This window comes from Desmodus rotundus, chromosome 10 (assembly GCF_022682495.2).
Source record: "Desmodus rotundus isolate HL8 chromosome 10, HLdesRot8A.1, whole genome shotgun sequence".
NCBI lineage: Eukaryota > Metazoa > Chordata > Mammalia > Chiroptera > Phyllostomidae > Desmodus > Desmodus rotundus.
In genome coordinates, this window is record NC_071396.1 from 12,670,272 (window position 1) to 12,683,569 (window position 13,298).

The 13,298-nt window shown below is 43.8% G+C and overlaps 1 protein-coding gene across 3 annotated transcripts in view; it reads left to right on the forward strand.

Annotated features, from left to right (window-relative positions):
• The window catches only part of SMYD3 (SET and MYND domain containing 3), a 459,771-nt gene that overhangs the window by 39,517 nt on the left and 406,956 nt on the right, over positions 1 to 13,298 (forward strand). Inside the window, exon 1 of one of the 3 annotated variants that reach the window (XM_045184522.3) lies at positions 4,141 to 4,266. The exons of 1 other annotated variant lie outside the window; for it this stretch is intronic. Coding sequence is in view for 1 of the 2 variants with exons in the window: in XM_071219589.1 (XP_071075690.1) it covers positions 9,804 to 9,820 (17 nt within the window). In the remaining variant the exon portion in view is untranslated. Of the gene's footprint in view, positions 1 to 4,140; positions 4,267 to 9,800; positions 9,821 to 13,298 lie in introns of those variants that run through there. One more of the 3 variants, XM_071219589.1, reaches the window with a different exon arrangement.

The window sequence follows — 13,298 nt, forward strand, 5'->3', positions numbered from 1 at the left end:
CTTAACTTTGTCTACCTTGGTTTATTAATGAAACATTTATCGAGACTTGGCTGCACGCTGGGCACTGTGCTTGTGCTGGGGGCTCAGAGTTGATTTTCCGTCCCTTTCTGTCTTTGATATGTCACAATTCAAAGAAGAAGATAGACACGAAGAGAGGCCCAGTGCGTGCAGTGGACTGCGCTGTGTGAAGTGCATCTTTAGACCAGTTTTAACAAGTGCATACGCCTGTGGAACCCCCATTCCCATCAGGATAGACCAGTGCCATCTGGGGCTGCCCGTTTCCAGTGGCCGTGTGCAGGCCGAGTAGGCAGAGAAAGCCAGCTGGGAGAAAAATGGAGATGATCAAACCAAGCCTTTCCTGAAGTAGTCACTTGGGTTCTTGAGTTGTTATTTATACGTTCAGGGTTAGTCCTGGATGTACTTTGGTTTGCCCAGGAGACTTTTCATGAACCGGTGTTGGTTTCTGTCACTTGTAGTCGAAACAGTGCGTGCATCCGTGCTGGCATGCCCATGCTCGCTCTTCTAAAGTGGAGGACTTGGCTCTACACTCCTCCTAAAAAAACTTAAACAGTTACTTCCAAACCTATAGCTGTAGGTTCCATGCTTCAGTGCTGAAGCTGCTGTTCAGTGAGGAAACTGCTATTCAAGATTGTAGGAGTCAGATTTTGAAACCCCGGTTTCTCTGGTTCCAAAGTAGGGCCCTCCCCACCAAGCTCTGTGCATTGGCCCTCGAAGTGTGGTCTCAGGAGCGGCAGATTTGGCATCACGTTAGCCGTACAGAGAGTGTCAGGCTGCCCGCCCACCCCCAGACCCACCAAATCAGAAACTCTGGGAAGGGGACCCAGCAGCTGAAGTTTTCACGAGCCCTGCAGGCGGCTCTGAGGCAGGCCCCAGTGGAGAAGCGCTGCTTTTGGCAAGGAAGCCTGATGGCCACAAGGCCGCGTAGACTCTTCCACTTCGTAGGTCAGGAAACGAGCCCAGATTGGCAACTCGCTCTGGCAGGTGCAGGAAGCGGTAGTCCATGGGTGGGATCCAGGCCCGTTGGACTATGAAACCCACGATTGGGTGAACTTCTTGTTATGTGGACTTCACCTTAGCAAAAACCAGCCAGCCAACAAGCCAACCAACCACAACAAGAACTGTGTTAGTTTCCTGGGGCTCCTGAACAATTATAATTTGGTGGCTTACAAGAGAAGTTTCTTCTCCCAGTCTGGAGGTCTGAAATCAAGGTGTGGGTGGGACTTTCTGGTATGAGGTAAAGGCCGTGCTGGAGAACCCTCCCTCGGGTTGTCTGCTGGTGGCTCCCGTCAGCCCTTGTCATTCTTGCCTTGTAGTTGCGTGACTCCAGTCTCTGACTTCGACGTCACATGGCTGTCTTCCTGTATGTCCTTTCTGGGCTCTCTTCTCATGACACCGGTCCCTGGACGTGGGGCCCGCCTGATCCGGTTGGTAGAACCTCATCTTAACTAAGGACATCAGCAAAGACACTGTCTCCACATGGAGTCACATTCTGAGGTGCAGGGCAGACATGGATTTTGGGGACATACTGCTCAATCCAGTATAGCACCTTTGCAGAAAGCCAGTTGATGGTGTGTGAGAGCCTGTTTTTGGACACCCTGTTCTGCCCCACTCGTGCATGCGTCTGCCATCATGTTGATGCCGTACCAGCTCGATGACTCTGGCGTTAAAGCAGGCCTTGACGTCAGGTAATGCGCGCCCCCGAGTTTGCTCCTTGTAAAAGCTGCTGTGCCTGTTTTAGGCCCTTGGCTTTTCCATACCAACTTTATAATGAGTTTGTCGATTGCTGTTTAAAAAGCCTACTGGGGTTTTGATGGGGATTGCTTTGAATCTATTGATCAGTTTTATTTCTTAATATTAACTGAATTTGCGGGCTCAGTTATTAAGGTCTACCTTTCGCTAGTGTTCAGTAGTGGCGAGGTGCTCCCTGGCTTGTGCTTTCGTAACTCCAGCCTCAGTCTCCATCTTCATGTAGTGCGCTGGCTCTCTGTGTCTTCTCTTCCGCCTCTTATAAAGAGAGGGCGGCTGTCCCTAGACTGAGGGCCCGCCCAGATAATCCAGGATGACCTCCTCTGAGATCCTTACCTTAGCTACATCTGCACACATCCTTTTCCGAATAAGGACACATTTATAAGTTCCTGGGGCATGGACACGCTCATATCTTCTTAGGGCTGCCATTCCACCCATGCTGAGACCCTGCTGGAGAAATTGTTACTTTACAACTACAACACAAAAGCAAACCACATTTGCATACCGGGTGTTGGAGGATGTTCAGATCCATTCTTCTCCGATGTTGTCTCTTCCCATGATCATAACTGCACTGCAGGCGTGTTACCCCGTCGCCGTTTCCTAAACACTCCAAGAAGGGCCTTAGCTCCTTCCCCTCGCCTGGGTTCTCATCTTGCAGATGCTACATGCTCTTCCTCAGGTTCACTTGGGCCTCTGCCCAGTGTCATCTCATCAGAGGCCCCCTCTGCCCTATCTCAAATACTAACTCTCTATCTATTGTTCTGCGCCCTCCACACCGCTCCATTTTTCTTCTAAGCATTTATCACCGTCTAACTTACTACTTAATTATTCCTCTGTCTGTTATGTGTCTCCGTGAAGTAGAACGTCAGCCCCACCGTAGTAGGGGCTCTGTTGGTCATTAATACATTCCCAACACCTAAGAAAGCACCTGGCACATCGTCAGTGCTTAGCAGACATTTTTGAGTTGATTAAATGAATAAGTGGGTGATTTTCTTCAGTTGAGAAGTAACCTTTTACAAAGGAGATGACTTTAATCACATTGTATTAAAACCGAGGTTTAAAAAACAGCAGCTTAAAGAAGCTCCTAATTGTTAAATTTGGGACAATTTGAGTATTAAGAAAGAATAATAACTCCAGTTGATTGTAACGTTTTGAATGAGTAAAAGCCCATTAGTCCGTAAGGGTACTCAGAAAGGGCAGCGAGGCAGAGGAGGGGGAGGAGAGAGAAAAATGGAAAGTGGAACTCTACCTTACAGAAGAATGTCTTCTCATGAGTACAGACCGGCGATTTTCAACTGGTGTCCTGAGGAATGTTTAAAACACGCAACACCTGACTCTTTCGTCTGGGGCACTGACCTCCTTTCCCTTTGATTGCAACTAAAAAAGTAACAACAGCCAACACAGCACTAGCTGTCCAGTGTGAACAAATCAAAACTAAACCTATTTTTGGCAGATTGGTAAAAATATATTTTTTGGTGTGCTACAGAATTTTAGTAATTAGCTTATATGTGCAATGAGACGATAGAAAATTGCCATTTTGAAGTATTCTTGCAAAATTATTTAACTTAAATCTAATCAAGCCTGCACCAAAATTCAAGGTTTTAGGAGGCACAGGGGGTAGAGAAGCGAGGGAAATGGTCCCAGGGGGTAAACAGCCACTTAAGTTCAAAGTGCATGACATTTAATAAGACAATTTTCTGGGACTTTTCAAAAGATCGTTGTTGTAAAAAGCTGTGCGTGTGTGAGTGTGAGTGTGTATGTGTGTGTGTGAGAGAGAACTGTTGTCTAGAGGGAACTAAGGAGACATAATTACTAATTGTGATACATGGATTTAGATTTGATCCATGTTGAAGGGAGAAGTTGCAACATTCTTTCACCAACAGGAGATACTTGAACACAGACGGCATGTTAGACACTGTGATGTAATTATTATTTGTTTTCTTGGATAGGATAATAGTTTGACCATATAAGAGATGTTATTTTTAGGAATCACATGCTGAAGGTTTTAGGGATGAGTTATGGTTTCTGCACTTTTCGAAGGAAGGAGCAAAGGAACACACACACACTGGTGCCTGTGTGGAGAGATGAAGCAGCCATGGCAAATTGTTGGCAAATGTTGAATCTAGAGGGGAAGGAAGGGTTTATTCATGATCACTGTATTTTTTCCCCTCAACTTTTCTATTTGGAAAAAGTGGGAGGAAAACCGTTCTCTTAAAAAGCTGGATGTGAAAGAGTGGAGCTCAGTAATCCGAGCGATGATTACGTGGCAATTAATTCCCCAGAGGACACGAGGCTGCCCCGGAGGGGGCGGGGGGAATTGAATGAAGAACTGACTGAGCATGAAGCTGACCTGCCCACCGTGATTTATGAGGTGCGCGCGTCCTTCTGGCTCTCCTTCGGTGCGTGTTCTGTGGCCTGTAAGGCCGACAGAGAAATATTGGAAAGAGTCGTCCTTGTATTGCGAGAATCAATCTTAAGAGACAAGGGAAACAACTGCAGGTACGTGGCCTGGGAGTGGGTCAGTGCCCCTCTCTTTCTCTTGTGTTACGGGAGGAGCTAGGGAGGGCCAGTTTGTTTCCAAAAATCAGGTGTTTCTAGTATTGCTCTCTTGTCATAAGACTGAAAATTTCCCCTGGCTTTTTTTTTATAGCCAATAATCAACTTTTCCCTTTTGATGCAAATCAGTGTTTGTGTTACGGTATTGGTTTTACAGATAGTCTTTTTTTTTTTTTATACTGCATTTTTGTTACTTGGCATTAAGAAAGTTAATGGGACCAATTTCTCAGAAAAAGGCAAAACATCACATATTACGTTACAATTAAATCTAGTTTCCAAAGGAAATGTTATAATGGTAATAATAATACATTTAACATTTTTAATTTTCATTTACAGGGTTTGGAATTGCTTCTTGAAAGCTATGTAGCTGCCTTACAGTAAAGCGCTTGCTCTAAGTCGTGATGTGATGCAGGCAGCTCAGATGCCATTTCTAAATTACCGTGTCCCTGAAGAAATGGAAAGTTCCTTTTAATAATGCAGTGTCATCAGATGCCTCACCTTACAGGCGTCCATAACATTTATCCCCGTATGGTGCCAATCTAAACCAGAGATAAGTTTTAATTGGATTTTTAGCAATGGGACCTTTCATAGCCAGCGATCCTGTTACTAGCTCAAAGAGCTAGCTCGATCGGGCTTAGGAAAACAGCGCCTCTTAGATAGTATCTCAAACGTTAAAGTTCCATTTACTAAAGATTAGTACATCTTCTCTCCCAGATCAAAGAATTTATTGGGTAATATGGCCTTTTTATTTTTGATGTTCTTTGAAGGATTATGTTATTTGTATATAATAAACTGTCACGCCTTTTGTTATCATAGAAATAGAATTATTCCTAGAGTTTTCTTTTGGACACGTGAGGTAACCCATCATCTTGTGAGTGTAGTGGGGTTGGGATGCCCTGTTTTGTGCTTCCTTGCTATTTGCTCCCGTTGTGATGGGCTGTTTCATCGTTTGCCCGGTAGTGACCTAGGTTCTGCCTCACAAGAGCATTGGGAGGCTACGCGGTACCCTCTTCAGTATCTCACCATTTGGTCTTAGTGCTTAGAGGCCATTGGTATGATTACATCCTGGGTCTTCTGCTTTACCTTATGGGGAGGTAAAGAGAGAAAAGCAAACCAGTTCTAGTAAAGTTTTAAAAAGTATGAAATGGAATTAACTGCTTTTGGTCCCGAATGAACTTGGTCTGTGGGGCAGTTCATTGGTTATACATTCCTGTGTGGTTCAATCTTAATGTGTGTAGTAATGCCTGCCTTTTTTACGAGTCATTAAGTTAATCCCTTCATTTCTAGGACTTACTTTCTTTTTTTCCCCCTTCTTTTGGATGTCCACTCAAAGGCAAAGCTCCAGGCCCATTTCAGAAGTGAGAATGTTCGTGGAATGAAGTCTGGGTCATACTGGCAAATTAAGTTCTTATCTGCACTTAGCTCTCCCAGTCTGGAAGTCCCCTTCATACTTGCACAAATTAAATTTCTAATCTTTTGGTTTGCAAAAGACTACGTCTTAACACCTGTGGGGGTTTTCTAACTCAGCTCTCTTCAGCTCATTTTCGTTGTTGGCAAGTCAGTCACGTGCGCCTTAAACATAATTTGAAATTCAGATAAAGATGTAAGAGTGGCTTAAAAAAACAGCAGAATCTTATTGGTGCTGTTTATCCCTTAGGCCAATAGTAAGGAGGGAAAATTCTCATGTTCTCCCTAACCTGTTTGCTGATTGGGGCGCGATTCATGGAAGGCAATTTTAGAAGTATGGGGCAGGCTCGTAATTGAAAATAATGTCTCCGTTTTGTCTGAATTGACTTAATGCTCTTCTTCATAGTCTGAACTGCTGGCTGTTGGCGTTTATTGGATGTTTGCTACGTGCTAGGTTTTGTGCTAAGTGCCTCATGTTATCCCACTTATAATCCCCATAACGATTAGTGAAGCACAGTCACTTACAACATCATTTTCATATCATCAGCATCATCAGCATCATCACCACCACCACGACATCCTCACATGCAGTCCCATTTTATAGGTGAGGACACCGAGCCTTAAGGAGGTAAAGGACTTGCCATATGTGGCCTTTTTTGTGTTGAGGAACGTCCCTTCTTTACCCAGTTTGTTGAGCGTTTTTATCACGAGCGAATGTTGAATCTTGTCAGTGTATTTTGTGCATCTATTGAGATTATCATATGATCTTTTCTTCCATTCTGTTAATGTGATGTATCGCATTTGCTGGTGGGTGTATGCTGAGCTCAGTGGTGAAAGGTTGAAAGCTTTTCCTCCAAGATCAGGAACAAGAAAATGCCCACTCTCACCTCTGCTTTTCAACACAGGGTGGCAAGTCCTGCCAGAGCAGTCAGGCAAGAAGAGAAAGAAAAGGCGTGTGACCCCCAAGGGAGGGAGTCACCTTGTCCCTGTTTGCCGATGACGCGTTCTTATATGCAGAAAATCCTAAAGACTCCACTAAAACGCTGTTAGAACTAATAAGGGAGTTCGGTAGAGTTGCAGGCACAAAGCCTAGTGTTCTCCTCACGGCGCTGTAGTTAAGAGCACTGCATCGTGTATTTGGAAGTTGCTGAGATAGAGTCGGTCTGAACAGTTCTTGCCACACGCACACAAGTTGTACCTGCATGAGGAGATGGATGTAACTGGCCCTACTGTGGTGACCATTTCCCAGTGAGTACACATATTAAGTCATCATGTCGTATAACTTAAATTCATATAATGATGCATGTCAATTGTATCTCAATAAAGCTGACAAAAACAGAAGATAAAGGATTTTTTTCGGAGTCGCATGGTTCATAAGTGGCAGAGCTAGACTCCAAGCCCTGGGCTTGGTGATTCCAGAGCCCAAGCTCTGCACGCCTGTGCTGAACTCACACGTCCCGTAGCTTTCACCCTGTTGCCCTGCGTCTTGATGCTGCCTCCGTGCTTAGGACGCTAGGATTGGTGGGTTTTGCAGTGTGTGTGCCTGGCTTTCAACTCGGAGTTCAGCCCCGGAGCTATTCCTTAGATTTGTAGTCTTCACGCTGGAGTGTACGCACGCCTGGGGTCTCATGCAGACGTGCCAGGGGTTTGGCGTGCAGACGTGGTTCTAACATTAGTTAGACGGTCCGTGTATGTATTTACTTTCCCGAAATGGGCTGCCCGAGAGCACTGCGGCTGGCTGGTTCTCCTCTCCTACCCTTCCACTCATAGATTGCTTTTCTCCCTCTTGCTGGTCCATCATGGTCTCCCCTGGCATGAATTTTTGAACAGTTTGTCTCAGGGAGGAAAACCTCTGTCAGGTTCACCCTGGAAAGGAAGCATTTAAGAATTCTCAGCGCCTGTGTGGGAATGTATAAATAGCGAAGCAAAGAGAGCTTCGGGCGGAATCGTAGATGGGGCACAACGCTGTCGAGTGTTGGCAACAGATGCAATGCAGGATTCCATGCCTTCTCTCGTTCAGCGTTGGGCTTGGTGGTTGTGGGGGTTCATAGGGAAGGCAGATCAGCACGTTTATTGGGACTGGAAATGAAGTCAGGCTTTCTTGACAGAGTAAGTGATGCGGTTTATTGATTTGACGGGGAGGACAGGCCAGGAATTTGATTGTTTGGTGGACACACTTCATAGAGTGAATGAGGGACATCTGTAGCTTCCAGGATTGCAGCACTAATGCATTTAAAATACATGCGCACCGTGGTATTGGGGGGGGGGGTGTACACATGAAAATATTACTCAGCCATGAAAAAAGAAGGAAATCTTGCCTTTGAGACCACATTGATGAGCCTAGGCTGAGACGTACAAGCCAGACATGGAAAGCCAAATACTACATGATCTCATTTGTATGCGAAATCTAAACAAAGCCAAACTCACAGAACCAGGGGGTAGAGTGGTGGCTGCCAGGGGCTGAGGGGCGGGGAGGTGGGGAGGTGGGGAGGTGGGAGGTGTCGGTCAGACAGGACGAGTTTCCGACGAGAGGAGTGACTTTCGGGGATCTAATGCACAACGCGGTGATTGACAGTGACGTACGGTACACTTGAATTTTGCCAAGAGAGTCGATCTTAAATGTTCTCACCGCAGAAAAGAAGGTGACTATGTGAGGTGAGGGATGTGTTAATTGGCCTTGTTGAGGTGATCATTTCTCCATGTGTAAGTACATTAAATCATCATCTTGTAGACCCTCAATATGTAGTTTTATTTGTCATTATACCTCAATAAAGTTGGGAAAAAATATACATAAATACTAAGCTGAAAATTTTATATCTCCTGCCTCCATTAAATTTATGATAAAAGCCCCGGCTGGTGCGGCTCAGTGGATTGAGCTCTGGCCTGCGAACCAAAGGGTTTCTGGTTCAATTCTCAGTCGGGGCACATGCCTGGGTTGCGGGCCAGGTCCCCAGCAGGGGTGCACAAGAGGCAACCACACATTAATGATTCTCTCCCTTCCTTCCCCTCTGTCTAAAAATAAATAACATTGTTTTTACAAAAAGCTTTGTGGAGAAGTTGGTGAATGTGATACTGTACTTGTAGTATAATAGATGGAGAAATGTCCAGTTTGAGAACAAATACTCAAAGGTATTAATACTCACAGGTATTAAAAAGAGTTTAGCATTTATTATAATCTTACTCCTCGATGAAACCAGTAGGGCTGATTGGTAAGAGGAAGTTGAGCAAATTTTTCAGAGGAAGTTATGCCAAAATATGTGAACCAAAGTTTTAATGTAAGGAGTAAGCAAGTAAAAAACAAAAACAATACAAGGAATCCACAAAACCCACAATAGAGCTGCCACAGGTTTTTCATTTAAACAAGAGCATTTTAAACACAGTAGAGCTTCAAGTGTGGAGCGAGTCCCTGCAGCGCTTTGGGACTGTGGGACATTGGCAGGCGGGGATCCCGGAGGGTGGAGAGGCATCCTGAGGCTAGTTGGGGGGATGCAGTGGGTAGGTGCAGTGAGTGGGAAAACTCACCTTCCTTCCCAAGGCATTAGGTTCCTTCCTGAGTTTGCCTCCTGAGACCATCCACCCACCCACCCCTGCCTCGTCTCACAAAGCTCTGAGTGCGCTTTAACGGCTCTGCTTCTCCAGTGAGCCGTAGTGTGCATTCGTTTGGAAGCTCTGACACTCCGGCCTAGTTCAATCCCCAGTTCAAAAAAATATTTTTTTAATTTAACCTCCAACTGGTCTTCAGTTCCACATCAATACATTTCTTTATCATAAGATTTTCCTTTTCTCATTTCCTGTGTGGCCACTCTTACTCTTTTTACTTCTCGAAAAATCTTCCGTAAGGGTGCATTATTTTTGTGTCCTGTGCTCTAGCTCTAATGGATTATTACGTTACTGTCTCACCTGAGGAAAGGGCACGTCACTGTATGACTCAGATACCCCCTGTGCCCCCACCGCGGTTACGTACCATGGCACTTACCGTAGAATGCAGTGCGTGGTGGTGTATCCATCGGATTCCTCCGCTGCGCTTGGAGAGCCCGAGAGGATGTATCATCTGGGAGTCTTCCGTGCTTTCCATGGAGCCTGTCACATGGTAGGCATTTTGTGCTTGTGACTGAATGAGTGGAAACATGTGCATCAAAGACACTCCAGAGAAAGAAGTGAAATAAAAAGGAACATCAGCCGACTTGTATAGTGTGTGGTTGCGTGCCACGAGAAATGCCTTGTGTGTGCGAGCTCATGGGATCCTCCCCACCACTCCACGAATTACTTCCTCAGATTTTGTTTCCTATGTTACAATCGAGTGAGGGTGCATGGAAACGCAGCTTTAATTCATTCTGAAGCGAAAGTACAAAGTCAGCTTCTGTAGTCTGTTTGACTCACTGTAGGTGACTGTATCACTGTAGGTCACCTGCATCACTGTAGGTGACTCACTGTAGGTTGCACAGGGGTGAAAACTGGGGCATCTACAGCCAGGCTACCTGGGTTCAAATTCTGGCTCTGACTCTGATCAGCTGTGCAAGTTGTTGGGCAAGTGTGCCCAAGTTTGCTTGTTTGCAAAAAGGGGATGGCAAAAGATGTCATCTTTAGATAAAATGCATCACTTCAACCCTGAGATGTCAGTGCTGTTAATTTAGGGAAAATGAGAAGCCAGTCTTTGTCTTTGTGAATTGAAATCAGTGCTTCTGTTGAGCCACTAGGTTTTGAAGATTTTAAAGTTCTGGTGAGAGTGGAAAAGGAGAGACCCAGCCAATTCTTAAATAAAAATTGTTAGTAACAAGTAACATCAATTTACTGGTCTTAGATTAGCTTCCATGTGCTTCCATGGACCGGTGGGACTTTCCCCATGGGATTCTCTTGCAGGTGAAATGAGAAAACTTGGAGCGACTCTGATCACAGGTTCTGCAGCATTGTTTCGAACCCTGACTTTGGCCTGTAGGTAATGTGACCTTGAAACAAAGGTATTTGGGACATTAATAAAGTAGAAGTCCCTGAAGGAGATTTAAGGAAGGGGTGTGCAAGACATTCAGAAAGATGGTTGGGGGTGAGAGCTCCAGCCCCGTAATTATGAAAGGGATTTGGTGACTTTTTCTCTGAAAGCTGCAGCTTCTTTGAGTTCCAAGCTCCTATCTGGTAGTCAGACATGAGACCTTCCTTTTCAGTCACATCAGAGTTGAGGTTTTCAACCTCACCTTAAATATGTTTGTACATTTAATTTAGTTTTTGCTCCCGCAAACTCTTTTTCTTCATAGACACGTGCTTGTTGATTCGAGGAGAGAGTTCCTACAACCCTATGTTCTGCCTGAAAATGCTTCTATAAATTTGACTTTGTAATAAAAAAAAAGTAGTATCATAATTATTTGGGAGTGACTCTAAATAGCATTAAATATATTAACACCAGTTTGTTCATTAGTATAGTGAGCGTGATGATGTCTTTACAGGTATTTTGTGAGGATAAAGGAATTTATGGAAAGTGCTTGTGGTAGAGAAGGGATAGGTATCTTTTAAAATATATTTAAGTGGTAGGTATCTTTTATTGATGTTTATTTTCAATGAAATTTAGTGACATGGGGCAAATAATCCTATTGAGTGATGAAACTAAATTACAAAACTGTATCCCAGGTCTTGAAAAATAAAATTGTGTATATGTATATTGATTTAATAGGGGTTGCCTTTTTTGTGTGACACATTTATTTTCTTGGTTCAAAAAAAATTTACAATGAAAAAAACCCTTACAAACATGACTATTTATCTGAGCAAAGGTTTTTTTTTTTTTCCCCCCCCCCCCCTTCAAGAATGCTGTTGAGAACTGTCATGGCTGCCTGGAGAGATAATGTTTAACGTGTTTCAGTCAGAGGGTGACGTGAGGACTCCCATTTTGGGGATGGAATCCGTTTGTGTAGCGGCTGCATGGCTGACACTGTGTTCGAGGCACTGAGGGTATTGGTGGGAAAAATGGAGAATCAGAGGATGGCTGATCATCATCAGTTTCTCCCAAATCTATTTGACTTTTTGAACATTTTTTAAATTAGGTTTTTACTTGTCTAAGATAATAATAAATGATCTGCCAATCAAATTTTTATTTCTTATGTTATTATATTTGGGTTAAAAGAGGATAAGACCCTTATTGAGCGTATGGTGATAAAATTTCTCTCAAAGTTTAACACAAAAAGCAGAAAGTAGTAATCACTGTTTTCATGTAAAGATATTAAATTTTAGAATATACAACATCACCACTTCATTGCCAGCACTTGTTAGTGGGTCTTCAATAAAATAGAAACTGGACTCGGTAACAGTGGCAGACTGTACATTGTTGTTGGAATAACTTACATGTATGGAGATATTAAATTCAAGGGAAAAGTCAACCTTTGCTTTTTATTTCCATAGTATAATTCAGGAAATGGTAGTTGTGGACTCTGAGACTAGAAGCATGATAAATGTGCTGGAAGTCCTGAAGAAATTTGATTCTTATGTAAGGCACACATGTTCTGTTTATCATCAGTAAACACTTTCTGTATGGTTAGATCATTTGGTGGACTGACTTTCTTTGGATTATTACCGGTTCCAAATTAGCGGAAGTAGAGAAAATGAAATCTTCTTCTTGCACCTGGGATATGAGGGACTTGGGACTTCATGTTCGGACCACACCTGGCTGGCTGGCAGTCCTTACTGGCAGGGTGTGGTGGCAGTGACAATGGCCCAGCCATCAGGAGGCTCTAGACTGCCTGGAACACTAATCTCACCTGTGGAACCAGCCAGTTCCAATGTCTTTTTTTCCTTTTTTAAACTACGGTAAAATACACATAACTTCTAATTTAGCAGCCGTTTTTAAGCATATGGTTGAGTGGCGGTCAGTACATCCACACTGTTGTGCAGTCGTCCCCACCATCCGTTTGGAGAATTGTCCTCAGCCTGCGAATCTGAAACTTTGTATCCGTTAGCAGTAACTCTACCACCCTTTTCCGTCTTTGTCTCTTGTCAGTTTGACTCCTCTCCATGCGTGTTGTAAATGGAATCGTAGAACTTTTCCTGCTTGTGACTGCCATTTTTCCCTTAGCGTGGTGTCCTCAAGGTTCATTCCTATTGTAGTGTGTGTCATAATTTCCTTCCTTTTTAAAGAATAATATTACAATACATGCACAACGTTTTGTCTGCCCACTCATTCATCTGTAGATGGACACTTGAATTGCTTCCACCTTTTGGCTGTTGTGTATAATACAGCTATGAACATGGGCGTACAAATATCTGTTCAACACCCCACTTTAAATTATTTTGCTAATGTATCCAGAAATGTAATTGCTGGATCGTGTGGTGGTTCCACTTTTAGGGTTCTGAGGAACTGCCATACTGTTTTCCAGTGTCTGTACCATTTTACACTCCTATTAACAGTGTGTTAGGGTTCCTTCCAATCCTCCACATTCTTGTCAACACCTTTTATTTTGTTTTTTTTCCCTGCACTTTGGTTGCACATATGTGTAAAGGTCAGTGTAAGTTTGTATGTGTATACATTGTTTAGATTTTTTTGGATCCTCTGCATGAACCGGGCCAGTGTTTCCTAATCTTGCTCTGGA